Source organism: Terrapene carolina, unplaced genomic scaffold, assembly GCF_002925995.2.
Source record: "Terrapene carolina triunguis isolate 2854851 unplaced genomic scaffold, T_m_triunguis-2.0 Scaffold706, whole genome shotgun sequence".
Classification (NCBI taxonomy): domain Eukaryota; kingdom Metazoa; phylum Chordata; order Testudines; family Emydidae; genus Terrapene; species Terrapene triunguis.
This window is the reverse complement of record NW_020665057.1, coordinates 6168166-6190046: the sequence shown is the minus strand read 5'-3', so window position 1 is coordinate 6190046 and position 21881 is coordinate 6168166. Positions and strand designations below refer to the sequence as shown.

Below are 21881 nucleotides of genomic sequence, written 5' to 3'. Positions count from 1 at the left end.
CCCCATTGGCCCAGGACGGCGAACCGCGGCCAGTGGGGGCCGCGATCAGCCGAACCTGCCGCATCAGCAGGTAAATAAAACTGGCCCGGCCCGCCAGGGTGCTTACCCTGGCGAGCTGCGTGCCAAACATTGCCGACCCATGCTCTACCGCATGAGCTAAAAGCCAACTGGCTGTTAGCTAAGGCTGCAGAGCAAACCCATTAATATCTCTTTCTCTCGTGGTCTCAGTGCCACTAGATGGGAAGAACACCACACCCAGGAGGTGTGTGGGTTACACTTGCAGAATCATAAAGTAAACTAATCAGTTCAGCTTCACTGTTAGCAATGTTGGGCGCTTTAGGATAGATAGGCCACCTGCAGTCACTACTGTTTTAAGCATTATTTTGATTAGACTTGCTCTGAGCATGGTTCTATGTCATAGTGCTTAAAACACTTGCAGGACCTGGAGCTGGAGAACTGATTTTCCCCCCACTGAACCAAAGCTGTAGAGAAAGATTTGGATCTAAATAAATTCACCCTAAACTCGCATTTACCAATCCACCAGACTTCAAAGGGATTCACATTCCAGATTGGATTGTGGTTCTGTAACCCCTCCCCCCTCCCCCCCCACACACTCTTCAGCTCTTCTGAATCAATAAAAGGAGACTCTCCATCTCCATCTTTCAGGAGTAGGACTTATAGCCACTTTGCAAAATCTCCATGACCAGGCTCAGAATCCACTTATGATTCTTTACTATGATGATAAGCTAATATTTTACTCATCAAAACATTACTCTCCTCAGGTGAGCAGAACTTTGCAAGTCTTATAGACTGATTTCAGACCAAAACCCAGTTAGCAGGACAATTTAGAAACCCAGCAAGTCCTTTCACAGTCCAACCAATAGAGATCTGTGGTATACAACCACACAAGTCAATTTGTTCAGGTATCTCCTTTCTCTATATATCTGCATGCCACAATAATTAAGTGTATGTGTATCCACTATGTGTCCTTGTTTTCAGTGTCTGTGACATGACTCTTATTTTCATTCTATTCAAAAATAAAAAACATAGTGTAGAAATAATTACCATTTGCCAATTAGTTTCTGCAGCATTTACTCCCAGGAACTCAAAGTAACTGGCAAATCCTTCATTTAGCCACAAGTCGTCCCACCAGTCCATGGTCACAATGTTTCCAAACCACTATAATTGTAAGCATTAAATATGAAGTGTTAGCCACCGTGATAAGTGTATATTATAGTTTTGCAAATCTTCATGCAGTACCTCCATTTGTTTACATTCTTCCTGTTGCCAGGAAGAAGAATTTGTCATAAAGCTAGGTTTTTAATGGGAATTCAGATGATGACTCACATTAATCATTTGTATTATAAAATTACATATTACAGCGGTGATTTGGAACTGATTCATATACCACTGGAAGTATTTTTAGTTTCTTCCTCTTGATTTGATTTACCTTTATATGGACCAAATTTTCAAGCAGCTTCCAGAGTTTAGTTGTATCCGTTTGCAAGCTTAGATCACATATCTGCACATGTAAATGATGTGGGTGGGTGGATGTGAGAGAGATGTTGCAGGCAGATTTTTCAGAGGCTGGCTGAAAACCTGGTCCTAAGCATCTAATTTTCTGAGAAGAGTCCATTTGCAATAATTCCAGTACTGTAAAACTCTAACAGCAGAATTGCCTTTGTGCACTTATTTTAAAGTGAGGTTTAAACATACTTAGAAGACCTGGAACCAAATGTATGGCTGATTATTTTCATAAATGAGGTATGGATACTGTGCGCTTCTAGTGCTTTAAAAACATTAAACATTTAATAAAATCTACCTGGTGAACGAGCTCATGGGCAATCACAGCTGCCACTCTCTGTTTGTTGGACGAAGCAGATTCTTTGGGATCGTAAAGTAGGTTTGTTTCTCTGTAAGTGATCAGACCCCAGTTTTCCATAGCACCGGTACCAAAATCTGGAATAGCTATTTTATCTATATTGGGGAAAAAAAACAGCTGGGTAAACATTGTATTCTCTAAGATTCTTAAGTGATATTTCCTTTTTAGGTAGGAAGACGTCCATCTGCTTATTCACAACATAAGATAATAGTTTGTTTTGTGGCTCACCATTTGACAGTCTTCTTCTGTATTACATACTGCAATGACAGAGTGAACCCCAGGATCTCTGTTCCTATGTGTAGGATGCTCCGTGATACATCCTCAACTGAATGTAAATTCTCATAGCTGCATTGACTTTAATGTAGCTCTGACAGTTTACACTAGTCAAAGATCTGTCCCCAAATAAAGTGCTGTTCAAACTTATGGAAATACACATGTGATCCAACACTTAAATTTGGCTCCAGAAATTATTAGTATTTTCTAGGGATATGCTGTAGGCAATAAAGCATCTGAAACTGTCTGTAGCATAATGAGGCATGTCATTGTTTGTCACCCTCTTGAATAACAAATATTTACTGCCTTATTAACTGAAGTTAATCCCCCATATGGTGAACAACATTTGCTTCTCATTCAATCTGTGGAGTCACTTCTTCATGTTCCATAATCAGTACAAGTTAAAATGAGAATTATGGACTCGCAGATGACAGAACAAGAAGCAATGGTCTCAAGTTGAAGTGGGGGAGGTCTAGGTTGGATATTAGGAAACACTATTTCACTAGGAGGGTGGTGAAGCAGTGGAATGGGTTACCTAGGGAGGTAGTGGAATCTCCATCCTTAGAGGTTTTTAAAGCCTGGCTTGACAAAGCCCTGGCTGAGATGATTTAGTTGGGGTTGGTCCTGCTTTGAGCAGGGGGTTGGACTAGATGACCTCCTGAGATCTCTTCCAACTCTAATCTTCCATGATTCTATGATTGGCCATGCATTCTGTTCTGTGAGGGTAAGGGTAAAATACAGATCGCTTCAAAATTGGACCGATCCTTACACACATCTCTAATTGCAAATTGCAGGTGTTTATTCTAGCTAGCTCGGTCACTGGGCATAGCTGTCAACTTGGCAAGGTCTGCAGGACACATTATACAGTCTGTCAAAAGATCCAAAATGAGGAACACAAGAAAAATAGTGATGCCAGAAGCTTTGATGTGATAGTAAATTAATTTATTTAAAATAATCATTTTGTTAAAACCCTCTTTGATTCATTATTTCTGATTTAATCAATTTATAATAATGAAGGGACAATATTATAAAGATATGAAGGAAAGATGGACTTTTGGGTTTTGAACTGGAGAGTTGAGATGTTTGTCTCTTACAACTTGGCACTTTGAGGAGCACAATATAAAATCTATAAGCTGGTCTACATTACAAATATTATTAATTCAGGGGACAGAGTTCCACTTTGCAATGTAGATGGGACCTTATCAGTGTTCTTTAACTGGGCAGCAGATATGTTACAGAAACATGCGCTTGGTTATAGATAGTTAAGATCCAGTTTAAATGGATCCACAAATTGGAGCCAGCTTGTAACCAGGTAAAGGGACAACTGTGTTGTAGCTAGGTCTCCTGACTTGGTTGTAATTTGTAGTGTAGATGGACATTTATAGCGACTCAGTTGATATTCAGGGGTGAGGAGAAGAGAGAGGTCAAAACTTTCAGAGAATTTAGCATGTCAGTTGCTTTACATGGGTAATCCATTAGACAACGCATAGCATGATTTTTTTTTTTTAATTCCTCTGGCTACCTTAACTTTTTTAAAAAAATTTCCATCCTTTTCAGTTAAGTTTATAAACCTTAATAAACTATACCTTTGGATTTTATAGCAGAGGATACTTTTATAGCTTTTTCACAGCTCTAATTGTATCCCCAATTAGTTCAAATTGCACAAATCAGATCCAGATTTCAAACATCCAAATTTAGGGATGCTCAGATCTAATGTTTGCTCTGGGACCTTAAAATATAAGGGCTACAGGCAAAATTTGGTTCAGCATCAAGGTTGGTTTTGTTTGAATCTGGGATCTTCATTCAACCCATCTATAGAAAATAAATTATAGTCGTGGATCCAAACTCCACCCTGGTGGAAATGGGTGCACAGAAATTGGAGCAAGTCACGTGACTTGCATCATTTATGTCACCAGTAACTCTGGTCGAGAAGTTTCCTTGGGAGCTGAACCAGTTTATCTCAAGCTGCATCTGGCTGTATTTAGCCCATATTGTTTCTCTGTTGATGTCACCAACATTTCTCGTTATTTAAAATTGGACACTCTAAAATAGCAGTGTTTAGTGCCAGTGTTTGGATTCAAGCTGCCAGAATGAAGGGAGGAGAATGTCCTAATTGGGTCTGAGCCTCCCATCTTGACATACAAGAGCGTCTTGAACTATAAAGTCTTAATCTCAGCAGATTCCAGATAGCTAGCAGCAAAATTTCTATATTTTCACTCTCCCATGAAATAACAATGACTCAGAGCAGAAAACAAAACTGTGATAGTAAATTAAGAGAATGAAGAATATAAATGGTAGTAATCACCTAATTTTGGAAGAGAGTAGTTCATATCGAAATACTGCTCAAAGTAGTCAAATACAACTTTAGTAACATTTGCTGCATATTCTGCTGTGTGTATTTGCTGTGGCTGTGCATATATCCTGAGCTGTAAAACAAAGTGGAGAAATACAATTAGAGCAGATCCCAGTTGGACAAAACAAATCAAATTATATTTAGCAAAGAGAAGGATAATATGGTTGACTTTTTTCTTCTCTGGAAGATTAAACCTAACACTAAGACCTTTGTCTAAACCATTTATATGACAAGGCTTATGAAATGTCAACTTATATATAGATATACATAGATTAAATCCATGTGTAACCGCCCCAAATCTGTGCACTATTCATCCATGAAACATTATGAGCTTATTTTCTTCATTCCTCCCAGCCACTCTCACTCTATCATTTCCTTTTTTTGTCCAGTCTTAGATTACAAGCTCTTTGGGTGGGAATTCTGTCTTTACTTGTTTTGTGAGGTACCATTCGCATCTATGGTGTTACACTGTATAAGTAAAAAGTAACACTAAGGGACAAACCTAGGCTATATTTTGCTATATTTGTCTGCTCCTCTGCTTTCAACAAATTCTATCTAGACTTTTGATCATCACTTAACTTAATTATGATTTGACCTTTGACCTCATTTCCCAGTAATTAGTGGAAGCCACCACATCAAATTTGAATAGATTTAGGAAACTTATTTGTTGGAAGACCAGCTATGCTTTTCAGTTTTTTGAAGGGATAGCTTCCCCAAATTAACACTCTTAAGCTTTGCCACTGTTACTGACAGACACCCTCTAAGAAACAATAGGCATGCATGCTCTCCTAAGACTAGTGCATGAGACAGGAAGGGCTGCAACCCGCTATCAACAAAACAGCGCAACTGACCATATAAACATACAAAGAAAACCAGCTGGGAAAAAAGGGTGGTTTTTTTCCCCTCTAGTGGTTTGGTATCTTAGAGTTTCCTTGTAACAAAAGTAGGTACACAATTGTATTCCACAACTCTCTGCTACAGAAGTGCACTGTACAGGGAAGAGAAGGTAGGGAACCCCTTCCCCACACAGACCTACCAGTGCAGGATTGCAACCTAGCATTTCAGGGCATTGGATCAAGGAGCTGGCACATCCTGGGCCCAGGAGGGTATAGTCAAATGGTTATACTTCTGGAGCCAACAGAGAAGGAGACAGAGACAGACTGACAGATGCAGAGGGAACTGATAGACATACACTCTCTGCTGTGGTCGCTTTATTGTTCTGGCAGCAAAAGCTTTGCACTTGGGGATGGTGAGGGTGGGAGGGAGGAGAGTACAGAGTCCCCTGAACTTTTAAAGGGAAGGACATCACACAGTCGTTGGTCTCTCTATATGTATGTTTCATTTAGTGGATAGATATTGTTCCTTTTTGAAGCAATAGTAAAGTGTGCTCTGCCGTATGTTTCCTTCACTTTCCTCCCCAGCTCTGGTTACCCTTAGCATTCCTGTTCTGCACTGGCAGGACAGTTTCTCAACTTTTCATGGTTCAGGTAAGTGTAGGAAACTGCCTTTAATAGAAGGGCTGCAGACTAAACTCTGACTGTTGACATTAATATTATAAAAATAGACTGGCAGTGGAGTAAGGTAGGAATAGGCATGCGTGATAGCTGCTAAGCCATCTGCAAAGTATCGTGCTTAGAGCTTGGCTTGCGAGAGTGATATTTTAATAGAAAATTCCAAAGCTGGTATGAGGAGGATAGGCTCTTGGCTTTTATGAGGTAATATGCATGTTCTGTGATATTTCTTACTTGGATTTGTTTATTATAACCTGCAAACTACAGACTAGTCAATTAACTGTGCAGTATGTTTGGATATTAAGGTGTATGCATGCACATTTTAAATCTATAATTACATTTTTTAATGAAGAGGAGAAAAGTGATATGTCAAGTGCTGATTTTTCATGCCTCCACTATCTGTGATCAGGAACTTGGTAATTAATTTTGTATTACTATTTAGCAATGGAATATCCCCCGGGCTAAAGAGACCAAAGACCTTTCCCTTCAAAAATGTACAATTAGAGCTGGATGGGCATTTTTTGGTGAAACAATTTTCTTCAGAAAATGCCAATTTGTCAAAATCAAAACTTTTCTGAGAAGTATTTTGTGCTGACAAAGCTTTCGTCTGGAAGGTTTCTCAGGTCCAGGATGGAATTTATGGTCATAAGTAAAAGAGAGAGAATCTAGAATAGGCAGTAGTCCAGTGGTGACGACGCTCACCTGGGATGTGGAAAACCTAGCTTCAAATTCCTGCTCTGAATCAGGCAGGGATTTGAACCTGGGTCTTCCATATCCCAGGGGCGTGCCCTGACCATTGGGCTTATTGGTTATCCTGGTGTCTGCCCCTCACTCTTTTTTGCACTCTCACACACATACCATAAATTCCATCCTGGATCCAAGAAACCTTCCAGATGAAAGTTTAGTCAAAAATGATAGGTGTCCACAAAAACGTTCACTTTCGATGAATCTGAATCGTCTGATGGAAAAAACGTTCCTTTGAAAAAAATCCTGACTGAGTCTAGGCTTTGAACTGGACAAAGGAGTCGGCCTGTGGTGAGGAGCCGTGGTTGGCAGTTGATAGCTTAATTTCTTTGTACTGAAGCCTTTGTTCAAGAAAAAGTGGGTGAGGAAGATAACTGAAAGGGGAAAAAAAACAAAACGCTTCTAAAATTTAATTGGGTTTTCATCAAGACCATGGGATTTCCACGAGGGTTGGTTTGCAATTACTGTCTGTAACTTTCCCTTCAGTAATCTCTTTACTCAGTTTAGTGTGCTTCATTCCCCTAGCTGATCCATACTCGAAAATCTCTTGCACCCGTCAGAACCTACTTTTACGTTTGATTTGTGTAATCTCCCTTTATGAAACTCAAAACATAGATTTAACATCTGATGTGAAGTAGTAATCGATTTCTTATGATCATTTAAAGATGCAGGCATTTAATTCATTATCTCTTCCACCCTTATCTCTGCCAGATCAACAACTCAGAAGGGATCCCAAAAGAGTTTTAAGAGCTTTTATTGTATATTGTGAGACTTCTGTGTAATTGCATTGTTTTGATAAAAAGCAATATATTGTGTTACAGAGCCTCACTATCTTATGCTGCTATGTAGTTAGTAGAGCTGGTCAAATGATTTATTGCCAATAATTAATCCAGTGAGCACTGGCATTTTCTTTTGAATAAATTGTCAGTCGATTTGTCCCTTGTTTGACTAGCAGTGCTGATCACTATGGTAAGGCCTTGTCTACATTTCAAAGTTTTACCAGCATAACTATTTTGGTTAGGGGTGTTCTTAACTGAAATAGTTATACTGGTGAAAGGCGTAGGGTGGACAAAATGATATTAGTAAAAAGGTGCATTACATTTGTATAATTTATTCTGCTTCAGAACTGAAATAAGCTATACTGGTATTAGCACTTTTTTTTACCAGTATAATTGCATCCACATTAAGGGGGTGCCGCTGCTTTAGCTACATCTAAGCAGCAAAACTTTCTAGTGTAGCCAAATCTTTAGGCATTTTTATTGACTAATGTAAATAAAACGTGTAAGAACTATAGCCCAAACTAGATGGGGATTCTTCATGCAAACTCTGTTCTGGTATTAACATCCCCTCCCCCCATACACACACTTTAAAGCGCTATATAAGAGTGAGGTATGTATGTATTTGTAACTTGTAGATATTCACTTTTATTCACAAAAGCTACAGTCATAATATAACTTTGCTTTAATATTCCCTTTTGAAACAACAAAGGTCAATCCCTAACTCACAGCCTAGAGTGTGGTAGCTGAACGTAGAATGGGAGAGCTTTTGTATATACAAAACAATGATGTTGTGTGCGGTTGCAGCATTCTATTTCTTTTTCCCTGAATAAATTTTGCAAAAGACCCATGCAAATTCTGATCATGTAGATGATTAAGTTCTAGAGAGAGTGTGTCTAGGCTAGATAAACATAGTCCTGACACTGAAAACAAGTGGAGCAGCCTATCTGAGAACTACAGTAGCACCTTGATGTAAAGGTTTGGAGTCTCAGTTTATGACTTTGTTTGTTTAGTTGCAAATCCAACACAAATTTTAAAAAAATCAAGGATACTGCATCACATCGCAAAATGTACCCTGGTCACGTATTTAGACAAATGTAGTGCATGTGCAAAGATGTACAAATACATAAAGTTTTAGAGCAAGGAGACCACAGCACAGCACTGTGCTATTAGATCTTTGCTAAGAAGTGAGGTGAGACCTCTGGGATTTTTATAAAAACCCTATAACGTAGGAAGGGATTGATTTGCAGATTGGGATACTTGAGGCAAAGTACTGACTTACCCACAGAAGGTCATATAGTGAGTCAATGGCAGTGTTGGGAATATAATCCAGAAATCTGGATTCCCAGTCATTAGACAATATTTTCTCTAGAACAGTAATAAATTAGCCCAAGCAAATGGTTAAAACATCCTTACTGCAAAAGTATGTTGTCTGATTCTTAGAAGAGAAAGAAGGGAACTAGCAACAGCACCACACTGGAAGAATTTTTCTGCCTCTCATTGAAAAACTTGGACAAATAACTAGTTAACAGGGGTTGAACATTCCAGATTAAGTTCAGGCTCAATAAGGAGGTTGAGTGAAAGGCTAAATCATGGCTGGGGTTTCACGTCAGATTCAACAACTCTGGTAAAATCTTGTGAACTCGTCCCACAAGATTTTGAATAGTAAAAATCTCACGAGTAGAGCCATTCTTATAAGAGTTTTGGCTGAATCCAAACCAGAATTGGAAAATAGACTCCTTACTCCTTTGGATACAATCTACAACCAAAATTATAGGAGCCAGTTCAGATTTGTGGATTCAAATCCAAACATACTCAGTTCAAAGGACCTGAGGTTTCAGCCCTTCAGGGCAGGGACTCTCTCTTTTTAACATGTGTCTGCATCGTTCCTACTCTGATTGGCGCATATAGGCACTACTGTAATATAATTAATAACTGTATACTATGCATTTTTATATAACAATGCATTGCTATGACTCAAGTTTTTCAATGTTGTTGATTAATAAGCAAAAGAGACATGAGGTCCACATAGATTCACAGCTTTTAAGGCCAGAAGGGACTATTTTGATCATCTAGTTTGACTTCCTGCAGAACATAGGCCATAAGAATGGGAAGATTAAGCAATACAATATGAAAAGCTGATTTATGTTTTTTAAAACTCACATCTGGAATATGTTCAGAATGAAAATTGGACTTACAGGAATTCCACTGGCAGACTTTCTTTCTACCCATTCAAACTGGTGCACAGCAAAGCACACCAAATATGTGCTCATTGGGACAGATTTCTGAAAAGTTGTCCTGTTCCAGCCATCACCCACTTGAACCGTTTGCTGAAGAAGGAGAAAAATAATTCTTACCTTGTGAAACTGCAAACATATGCATAAAAGAGTAAAATATTCAGATATAAACTAGAGCTATAGGAATGATGAATTGTCTCTCTGGCTTTACACAGCTCATGGGATGGGAACATGCAAAGTGATTTTTTTTCTTAAAGGTGGAATGCATATGATGGGGCTTTGTTTTTATGCACTAAGAATGAGTTTTCTTATTTCTAGCTGTTTGCATTAAGAAATCAAACCGTGCATGTCTATGCTTATATACTCTTGTTAAGATGAGCTTTTCAATATGCTTGAGTTCCGTTTAATGTATTTTCTAGCTAGCCTTCTTGAAATGGCTCCACAAAACCAAAATGTTGGAGAAATTAAAGATTGGGCCAAATTATGCCCTCCTTTAAACCTGTGCAACTTTCCTGAAGCTAGTGAGGTAGTACAGATGTAACTGAGGGCAGAATTTAGCCCACTGAATCCAATCCAGTTCCAGTAGTAATTAATGCTGTAAACCTTGGTGGGTTTGCTTTGCAAGGGGTTGTTCAAACACCCTTTTGTTCTTAGAGCTGGCCAGATTTTTAGTTTGTTAATCCATTGCAAGCCAGTCCTGATTTTAGCAAATGTACTTGGTATTCTTAAATATTTGCTGAATAGTTTGGACAAAATACATCAACTGTTCATTATTTGTTACAGTCATGTGGGGTGTGTGTGTGTATATATATCCCTGGTTGGATGAGACTCTATAAAAGTAAAAAAGCCAATGGCAAATAATAGATACTATACCTATAGTAGAAATACAATAAACTTCTGCAATGTTTGTGAATAGCAGCCTTTACATGAATAACAGATGTTTTGATACCACAAGCAAGAGTGAAACAAATTAAAGTTAAATTATTTATATAGTCACAAATCTGTGTTTTCCCATTATTCGAGCAGCTCTGTTCTGATATCTCCTGTCTCTAATATCCCTTTGAGCTTTTAAGACTGAATACCCCCTAATCTCAAAGAAACATTCAAATGAAATCCGCATTTCCCCATTCTTTCAAAAGTAAATTTCAAACAATTTCAGTGCAAAATAATTGATCAGTCAAACCCTTTTGTAGAACCTTCCATTCAGTCTTTTTATGCTTTGAACATCTTTCCAAAATATGTTAACTGTGCTTCTACTTTCAACTTACTCAAATTGCTCCTAGAAACTCCATCAGCATTTCCTACAAAAATGAAGTAGTCTATGAAAAACATCAGTAAGTTTCTAAGCCATGTCTACACTCAGAGGGAAAAAAAGGTGTATTTTTAGCATATAAAAACACAAGAGATACCATACTGGGTCAGACCATGGTCCATTTTGCCCAGTTGCCTGTGTCTGACAGTAGACCATACCAGAGTTTCAGGGAGAGTGTAAAGAACAGGGCATTTAGGGGTGGATCACTCCATATCTTCCACTCATGGCTTCTGGTAGTCAGAAGTTTAGGGTCATCCCAAAGCATGCGATTGTGTCCCTGTCCATAACGGTTAATAGCCATTGTTGGACCTATCCTCCATGAACTTATCTAGTTCTTTTCTGAACCCAGTTATACTTTTGACCATCAAAACATCCTATGGCAACAGAATTCCACAGGTTAGTTGTGTGTGTATGGAAAAAATACTTCCTCTTGTTTGTATAAAATCTGCCACCTGTTAATTTTATCAGGTGAACTCTGGTTTTTGTATTGTGGGAAAGAGTAAATAACAGTCTCTATTCACTTTTTCCACATCATTCATGATTTTATAGACTGCTATCATATCCCCACTTAGTTATCTCTTTTCTCAGATGAACAGTCCTAATCCTTTTAGTCTCTCCTCACACAGAAGTAGTCCAAACCCTTGCTCATCTTTGCCCTTCTATGAACCTTTTCCAGTTCCACTATATCCTTTTTGAGATAGGGCTACCAGAACTGGACACAGTATTCAAAGTGTGGGTGCACCATGGATTTATATAGTGGCATTATGATATTTTCTGTCTTAATTTCTATCCCTTTCCTAATAGTTCTTAACATCCGGTTAGCCTTTTTGGCTGCTGCTGCACACTGAGTAGAAGTTTTCTGAGAACTATCCATGGTGACTCCAAGATTTTTCTTGAGTGATAATAGCTAATTTAGAACCCATCATTAAATGTGTGTTACTTTGTACATATCAACACTGAATTTGGTCCTGCTTTGATCAGGGGGCTGGACTAGATGACCTCCTGAGGTCCCTTCCAACCCTGATATTCTATGAATTTCATCTGCCAATTTGTTGCCCAGTCACCACTTCTGGGAGATCCCTCTGTAGCTCTTTGTCAGCTCTGTGTAAGCTCGAAAGCTTTCTCTCACACCAACAGCAGTTGGTCCAATAAAAGATATTACTCTTCCCACTTTGTGTCTTGAATATCCTGGTACCAACACGGCTACAACACCGTTGTGTATCGTTTATATATATCCAGTAAGGGAGGCAAGTCTACAATATCTGTGCATGTGGAAGCCCAGGGATAGGCAGCTAATAAGAAAATGTGATTCTCTCCTGCATTGGGATTGGCATTGCTGTGTTGTGTTCTACTGTTGAGCCTTGGTTGCCAGTAATACACAACTAGGAATGATAACGGAACAACCAGTCCTATTTTATATAAATCTTATTTAACCTTAAGCTGTATAGCTTCTGAGATAACAAATGATCTGTTAACACTCAAGGGTGTTTAGATTTGAATTACTCTTACATTTGTTTTACAGAATCATTCTACTTAAGTAGTACATTTGTGAAATACATACCTCTACGGGCATGTTTGCGAGTGCTTTGAATGGTTCTTTATGGATGATTGATATGGTGTAAGTTGCCTTTTTGTTGGGCTCATCAAAGCAAGGAAACGACTTCCGTGCATCTGTTGGCTCATGATCAGTAGCTGCTATGCTCCTTTAAAATAAACAAAAAGATTGTTGCATTGTCCTAAGCCTTCATGATAGCTGTTTTTTGTTATTTCCATGTATGAACATAATTGTTTGTTAGTACTGCAAACTGTAGTAGAACCAGCAAAAGTTTTATTGTCAGTGGTCTTTTTATAAAGATACAACTTAAATATTTATAACCCTCAAATATACTTGGGCTTCTAGAAGTCATGACCAGTAGGTGTTTTAACAAAAAACAAATAAAACTGCTAATCACAAATGGAGGATGTGCTTAAATATTTTTTTAAGAGCAGGAAAAGTAAAACACAAGCAGTTCCTCCCATAGTAAAGGGAAATCCTGCTCATCCTACCTATGTGAGTAATCCCATTGACTTCATATTAGTAAACATTAGTAATGTCATCAACTAAAAGGAAACTAAAGCCCTGATCTAGCGATGAGCTCTGAATGAATGGACTGCTCTGCCCATAGGAAGCGCCACTGATTGGGTCTCCCTGGAGCTCATTACAGGATCGGGACCTGAGCTTCTCTTGGAAAGACATCTTCAAAAGCTTCTGAGTGATGGCTTAACCCCACCCCCACAAAATACTGAAGCTGCCTGCACAGTACTTTCTTGTTATAGGCATTTATCACTTAGGGGTTACCCTGTACATCTGCCTGCCAGTGCTGCTAAACTTTACTGACTCCAGTAATGAATTGTGCACTGACATGAAATGTTTGAAATAGAGTAGAACACTTAATGACAAATCAGTGCAAGTGCGTTTGCGTGTTTTAGCTTGGAAGTGAAGTGGGCTCACTTAGATAGAAATGACTAAGGGAATTGTTGCAAAATGGGATCATTTAGAAAACGTTGCCAAGGCTTTTATGAAACATCCTCCTACATGAAATCAAATTTTCCCCTGTCAGCATGCTGTTCAGGGATGGAGCATGCTCTCTGTTCTGATTGATGGGGGAACGCATCTCCGATATCTCTTCAATTAATTTGGAATGCGGTGCATTTTCGGACAGCATTTCTACAGCTGCTCAAGCTACATTAGGGTAAGGTGTGGATTTTTTGTTTGTTCTTTCCCAAAAAAGTAATTAAAAATACTCCATAATAAATTATAGATCTTTACCACCATCACAAGTTCACCTGACAGCCAATTTTTCAATGTTTCTGTTGCCTTTGGCTTTCCCCTGTGATGGTTAAATACTAAACTGGTCATTAAGAACCTGTAGTAGCAGCAAGGTTCATGTAGAAGTCTGAGGAGGTAATACATCTCGACTTTTACTATTCATATTCATTTGGACACTCACTCAAATGCCTTGAATTCATGGTCTTGGAGGAAGAAGTGTAATGAACATCACCTTATCTAAACCTCTCAAAATAGCTTAGACCTAATGGAGTTTCTTCTGCTTTGTAAGTTGTTTGTCCCATTCTCTTCTTTGTAGGATTTGGGAGATATTTCACAACCAAGTTAACTTCAATCCCCTGGGCATTGTTTTACAGCTGTTGCTTTAAAAAATTGCTGTATATTTGGACACTCTTCTATCCATGTTCCTCAAGACTGATAACACAAGAACCTTTTCACTGATTTATAAGGTGATAAACCATATATCCTCATGCATTTGTGGTGGGCAGAAACACCAGTGATGCAATTCCCCAATGCCGCAGTTCATGGGGGTTGATTCAGAGACCTCTAGACCAGGCCATGCTCCTGTGCAGACAAGTGGTAATTAAAGAAAAAATGAAATATTGTATAACTTGGTTTAAGATAAAAACCCTCCCTTTTTTATCAGGTGGATTCTGCCCCTGCAATTTCTGTTGATCTCTAGGTTTTTAAAACATGAACCAGAAGTGACAAAGTTGTAAATATACCAGGAATATTAAGAGGAGATCTGTCTGTGACCACATGCAGCTGTTGTTCCCAAAATAAAACATTGCTACATTTAGAGCGATGATAAATTACCATTTTTTGCCAAGTATATACAGATTTTCATTTAAGAGAGAGAGAGAAATTTTTGTCTCCCTCAGTTAAGTAATGGATTTTCATACATTTTTTTGCAAACATAGATTCATCACTTTCCCAGGGAAATTTTGGCACTTTAATAAGGATACACAGTCATGGCAAAATGTGTTTTCTGCCTGCCACAACTGCCTTGGCTTCCTTTTAAATAGAGAAAATTCAGGGAGAGAATGGAAAACTATTTCACATCTGTGCAACCAACAAAACCAGGAATACCAGCTTCCTTATCAGCTGGAGATGTGCCCAAACTAGCACCATTTGAGCCCCCCTCCACACCCACACAATGCTTCACTTCAGAGGTTTGAATAAAAGGGAACTCAGATCTGAACCAGATTTTAGTTATGCAAAGCCAAGACACAGCTGCCTTGCCCATCTATATCCTCAGTAATATCAGAAGAAAAGAAACTGGAGTTATTTCACATCTCTTGATGGCAGCTGAGGATTAAAAAATTCTGTCACGCTCTAGGCTGATGCTTATTTGGCACTTTTATAGGCCTTGCTATCCTCACATCTGAGCACCTCACATTCTGTTTATTGTATTTATCCTCACCACAACCCTGTGAGGTAGGAAAGCGCTATTATCCCCATTTTACAGATGAAGCGCAGAGAAGCTGATTGTCCAGTGTCATAGTGGAAGTCCGTGACAAAGAAGAGCATTAAACCCCGGTTTCCCAAGTCCCAGGCTAGTCCCCAAACCACGGACTCATCCTTCCTCTGGTGAATGTATAAAACCAGAGGTGGATCCAAGGGACAGTGAAGTCTGGACCTGTGCCCAGTGTATAAAGAAAAGGGGCCGCAGCAATGCTTAAGCAATCCTTTGCCCTGGCAGAAGCAGCTCTCCAACGGGCTTTTTCCACTCCACCTCCTCCTCCCTGCCATTCTTCCTCTTCTCCTCCATCAGCAGCCAGGTCCCACAGCTTCTGAGGCTGTTCAAGAGGAAAGCTAATTGCCCGCTGGCGCCCCCCCCCCCCCCCCCCCCGCCCCCCAGGTCCCCTTCCCACTCTCATAATATAGGCTGGGCTGGTAACGCTGCCTATTGTTAATGCTGCTCAATTCTTCCCATGATAAGACCTGTTTTCACTTGCTTCTAACACTGCCAAACTTTTGTCATTTGGGCTAAAATCTCCCACACCAGGCATCTACATCAGGGTGATGTTTACTGAAAAATTTCAGTCAAAATCGTTCAGTTGCTTGCTTCTCAGAACACAGCGAGTGGGAAATAAGTTGTTTTCCCATGTTAAACAATTCTGGTGCTTTTTCCTTCGTGAATCTCTAGTGCCCGCATGCTCTGGAGGAGGCATTTGAAATTTTGGTAGGGGGTGCGGGGCCTTTGTGTCAGGACTGTGCTATGCCCATGAAAATCTGCCCAAATTTGGTCAAGTTCATAAGCCTTTGAAATACCGCAGTTTGCATATGTTCCATAGTGGCTTGTTAGAGTTTGGCCTCTAAATTCACTGAAGATTTCATCTGCATTGGGCATGCTGTAGCCTAGGGCTGAGTAGAACTTTCCCTGCAATTACAGCTCTGGGCTACTGAGGCCCATGTGGAGGCTGGGTACCTGAACGTAGAGCAGGAAGCCTGTCTTTCGTGTGCTCTCCATGCCCACCCAAACCTTTGACCCTACCCCACCCCTGGGCACAGTTGGCATGGAAGAGGAAGCAGCCTGATTTGAATGCAGAGGGGACAAGAGCTGGACCTAAGGGGAAATCTGGGGATTATATTGGGCCAAGGAATCTTTTGTGGGGAGACTGGGACTGGAGGCTGATGGAGAGGAGAAAGAAACTGGGAGTTGGATGGGTAGACAGGGACTTGCTGGGCAAGAAGAGTGGGATTAGGAGCCAAGGAGGGAAGTGGGGGGGGGAGGGGGTAGAAGACTGATGTCAGATGCCAGTCCCAATCCTCCCCGGCTCTTCAAGCAGTGAAGCTGGTGGGAGAAAGTCAGGGTGAGGGAAGGCGGATCTGACTAGAAACCAGGATGTGGGGGGACGATTGGGGCAAGGAGAAAGGGAGATATGAGTGGAGGGACACAGAGCTCGAACTAGAAGCCCAGGAAGGGAGACTGGGACTGAGTGCTAATGGGGGTGGAGGAAGAAAAACAGATTAGATGAGGAACCAGAAGGGGGAAATAGGGAATTGTTGGGTGAGGAGACTGGGACTGTGCATGTTGTGAGGAAGACTGGGAGTGGAGGTGGAGAGACTGGGATGGGGAGTGCAAAGAGAAACTAGGACTGGCTTGGCAAGGAGACTGGGACTGAATACGTGAGGAGAATGAGATTTGTACAAGGGGCCATGGAGAGAGGGACAGACAGCACTGGGACAGGGACAAATTGAAGAGGACAGGACAGAAGAAATCCAGCTAGGGAGAGAGAAACAAAAGACGGTTTGCCCACTTGAGCACGTTCCCCTCCAGAGCCTGGAATGAAACCCAAGATCCCTGAGCCTCACCATTCCTCTGCCATCAACAAATATCTGTGAAAGCCACTGGTAAAATGTGTGTCTCATCCCCCTCTAGTGCCAATCCACATAAAGGAGGACAGTCTACTACTGCTATCAGTTATTCTGTTAGCCTAAGTGGCAGACATCTTTGTGGTGGATCTAAAGCTTCCAACCCTGCTGATGAACCATGTGAGTGTCAATATAATTCCACATGTTGGAATTTCTGTTTGCTTGCTTTTCAGTTTGCTTTTTTGAAAACATAGGAGATTACACACACAAAGCTACATTAAAGAAATATTATTAAGGTTGCAAAGTCAAGTACTCAAAAGTTAGGAAATGCCAGAATTAAGATTGCCTGTGCAACCTTAATTCAGATGTCTTGTTTATATGCATTATGATCGTCTTAAATTACATGCTCAGATACTATTTTTTCCAGAGGACCTCTGTGTACTGAATGAGGCAGAACAGATCTGAACGAATCAGGGTTGTGTAATGAAGGAGACTTGTCTGTAGGATCCCTGCCTGATTTATTGCCGATGTTGGAAAGTGTGTAATGATTGAGGCAGGGAGATTGTAAGAAGAGAATGGACGGTCTCGTGGTTAAGGCATGCTGTCCTACCTAGAGAACTGGAATGTATCCCTTCCTCTTCCACAGAGTTCCTGGTCATGCTAGGAAAATCAGTTAAACCAAACTTTTCACAGGTGGTCAATAATGGTGCTTCACTTGAAACCCTGGTATCTAATTTGCAGAAGTGCTGAGAACTCCCAGCTGCAGCTGAGGTCACTGGGAGCTGTGCTTAAATATATAAAGTGCTATGTAATGCTACATACACTGCAAAAAATCAGATACTGGTATCACCTCAAAGTAGTGGGTACTTTTGCCCTTTAATTTCTCTGTGCTTCAGTTCCCCATCTCATAAAATGGGAATAGCAACATCCCTTTGTTTACAGGGGTGTTGTGAAGGTAAACTCATTAATGTTTGTGAAGCATATGGATACAATAGTGATGAGTGCCAGGAGGAAATTTAATAATTCCATCTCCAGAGCAGGGTTTGAATAGTGTCCAATAAATAAGGCCTAGAGCAACACCTGGAATGATGAGAAGATGACAAAATAATGAATAATTGCTCATTAATTGAGCACCATCCCCACTGTCTACTGAATGAGGCAATGGTCCTGTGGAAAAATAGTATGCAGTGCTGTAATTAGAGACTGTATCATAGTGTATACAAACAAGGGACAGAATTAAGGTTCCTAACATGTTAGTGTTTGACTTTGCAACCTTCATAATGTCCTTTTAACAGTTTTTTTTGTCTCTAATATCCATACACACACACACATCCCCTTTCCACCATTTGCTACACACACTTGCTATGAAGATGGGATGCCTCCTGCTGTTTGAGCTGCTGTTCCACCTTTCCCTCCTACTTCTGAAACTGAGGCCTGGTGGCTGACAGACGGGTGGGATGAAAGATGAGCTTGTGGTTAAGACCCTGAACTGGGCTTTAGGAAATTGGGGTTCTGTCCCTGATTCTCTGACAGATTTCTTGTGTTACCTTGGGCAAGTCCTCTCTCTCTCTCTCCCTCCCTCCTTCAATAAACTAGAAATAACTTTACAGGGGTGTGTGAGACTAAATGTGTTAATGATTATGAGGCTGTTAGATGCTAGGGCCATAAGTATCTTATCTAGATTGATAACAGAGGAGCTGCATAGGGATGGTAGTGAGGGAATAGAGCTGAAGAGCCAACTGGGGGCTCAGATGCTCCTCATATGGCTTCCTCTTAGATCAAATTGCTGCTGTAACCCATTTTTATACATATGGGGAGGGAACCCAGTTGCCCTTTGCTCTTCTCTCTGCCCTTGCATCCTCCCTTGCCAGTCCCTGCCTTTTGCTCATGGTATTGCCAGTCAGCAGCAGAATGAAGCTGACATAACTCTTGCCTAAATAGCAACAATGAAAACTAACTAGAGTTGTTAATTTCACTGTGCTGCTATTCAGGAAAGCTAGGAGGTATTCCAATAGCCTGTCTGCAGATTCCAGGTTACATTCTAAGTATCAGGGCTGGAAATGTCACCTTTAAATCCTAAATGTAGCAAAAAGTGATGGTTTTAGTGCCCCTCTCCTAACACATTCTCACCAGGGAAAGTTTGCCACTTTGCACTGGCTAGCAGATTTTTCAAACCCTTCCTTTGAAGTAGTGGAGATCTGAGGCAGGGAAAGGGTTAATTGAACCATCAAAAGCACATACATTTGGGTTCTTTAATTGGGGTTAAACCTTTGCAACATTTTAATAATCATTGATCTGATTACAAGGGATGAGCTGGAGCAGAAATATGTCAAATCATAGATATCGTCCAAATTTCAAACCTGCCCCCGTGTAATTTAAACCAGCTGGGGAAGGAAAAGTGGAGCTCTGATTCTGACATTCCTTTTGCTTACAACATCAAAGCGGTTATGTCAGGAAAGCTGCCACAATGCTAGTTAGTTGGCATTTCACTTAACGGTTCTTACTTTGGGGAATGATAGAAAACAACATACAGAGCTGTATGTTATGTACCCCACTACACATATAAAGCAACAGATAGGACTCAGTCCCTGCATACAACTCCCAGATGGGAGTTTGCAAAGATCGGGGATAGACTATGGCAATAGAGATCCAAAATGTTTTTCAGAATAAAAACTCCAACCCACATTTCCTTGTAAGCAGCCGCCCAGAGACTGCTTTGGCATTCTTAATGCTGTACCTTCCTGAGGGAAGCAGGAAAATTAAAAGAGAGCCCAGAAATGTATGCAATTTGGTGACAGAGAGAAGGCGAGAGAGGGAGAGAACAGGTCTGAGCAAGTAGAAATAGATGTGCAAGTCAAAATTTTAAAAAATGGGTTTACTTGGTCACTCCCTTCTCAGTGTAGGTGGTTCTATAAAATCCAACGAGGGAGCCATTCAGCCAGCCTTGGAACTTCAGGGTTAGTATATAGTTGTCATTTGCAGTAGTAGCAGAGAGCATCTCTTTTGCCTCCATCACCACATATTCGTGTTGTTCATATTCAAAACATTCGATCAGTGCAATCTGCTGCCCTGAGGATTTCCAGAGCATGGGCAGCTCTGTGATCTTGGTCTCTCGGAGGTGAAGCCACAAGTACTTGGTAGGTTTCCCCAACTTGATGGAGATGTTGACTGTCCCTGTGTAGATATCTGCATCCATCACAGGCTTCACTTCCAGCTCATAGTGTTCTGGGTTAATGTAAGTGGGTAGCCTGAAATCTGTCCAGTCTCCATTTGCATCATTTTTGGGAGGGCAGTGGCGTGTCTCCACTGTCCCAGGAGTAGTGGTTGCTGGCTGTTCTGTGCCTCCGGAAGGTTGGCAAGGCTCAGGTCTGCTTAATCCCACGCCAAGTCCCACAGCTAAACCTACCGCAGCCACTACTGCACAGATGATGGCCACATGCTTTTTCTTCATGCAATACCTCTTGGACTTCTTATCCTCAAAATCCATTCCCTGCATCTTTGCTCCCCTGTCTTCTTTCAAAGCTAAACATTAACCTTAAAAAGGCTTATTAAGCACCTCCGCACTGCTTGTTTTTAGTAAGCCCAGCAGATTCGGTTTGTATTGTAATGGTGTAGTTACAGCCTTTTTGTCTCTGCCACCTCTCCTTCCACTATGTACTCAATTAATTAAAGATAGCATTCATCTGAACCAGAGGGAAAGTGGTTGATCCAGAGGAGTGCAGCTGTGAAGAAAGACAGAGGAAACTGACACAGAAGAACACTGTTACTACTCTACTCTCCTTATAAGCAGTTCAGCCCCACCCCCTACTCCTCCTGCTCTGCTCTGAGTTAAATATAAAACAGCACTATGTTAATCAGCAGTTAGGAGATGATCATATGCCAAAGGTCTGTCAGCAGCTTTCAGAAAGTTCACAGATAGTGGTGTAACTGCTAGGAAGCCTCAACTTTTGCCACTACCTCTTATTTTTAATACTGTTGTTGTTTTGACAACCAATGATTTCCTTCAACTTCCACCACAGTTTTTGTGCAATAAAATTTCCAATGTTTTAAAAAAATCTTTGTAGTTTCAGTCAGTTGTTTCCCCTCATTTATAGAGTCATTGTTTTACCGTGCAACTCCATGTGGTTATAGGCAGAAGAATTGGCAATAAAATTCTATAGCTTCACTTTTGTTTCAAGCCTTAAAATTTTGCTCTTTTCACACATACAGGACCAATTTTCCAAGAGATCTTTTAGAACTGCACATACGAACAGGTAGCCAGGGATGTATTTACTTCCTTAGCCAATGCAATTAGTGTTTTGTGTTGTATGAGCCATCTGAGAAACTTCTAAAAATGTGGCTCCCAATATGATTTAGACACTAGACAACCTTCATTTCCATAATCAAACATCAGGTAACATGAATCAAGTAGAACCTGATCCTGCAAGGGCAACTTTTGAGAGTAAGGTCTACTTCTGTGAGTAAGGATTCCAGTTTCAAGCTCAATGTATAATCTATCAAAGTAGATTAGAACTGAACACAGAAATCGCCAATTTGTTTTATGCTCATAGTGGAGGAATTTAAAGGGTGGAAGAGTAGCATTCAGTTTTCAGCTGCTGTGGCTCTCCTGTTTTTCACTTGGTCCAGAGGCAGAACTTGTGTCCCCTGT

General features: G+C 40.5%; 1 protein-coding gene across 1 annotated transcript in view; it reads right to left on the bottom strand.

The window, feature by feature from the left end:
- ENPEP (glutamyl aminopeptidase) overlaps positions 1–20954 on the bottom strand; it is a 50540-nt gene extending 29586 nt beyond the window's left edge. Inside the window, exons 1-6 of the mRNA XM_026659855.2 lie at positions 20113–20954; positions 12650–12791; positions 9738–9869; positions 4461–4581; positions 1823–1977; positions 1066–1179 (exon numbers count right to left, since the gene is read on the bottom strand). Of these exons, the coding sequence (XP_026515640.1) occupies positions 1066–1179; positions 1823–1977; positions 4461–4581; positions 9738–9869; positions 12650–12791; positions 20113–20729 (1281 nt within the window). The 5' untranslated portion in view covers positions 20730–20954. The remainder of the gene's footprint in view (positions 1–1065; positions 1180–1822; positions 1978–4460; positions 4582–9737; positions 9870–12649; positions 12792–20112) is intronic.
- Positions 20955–21881: the final 927 nt, after the last annotated feature.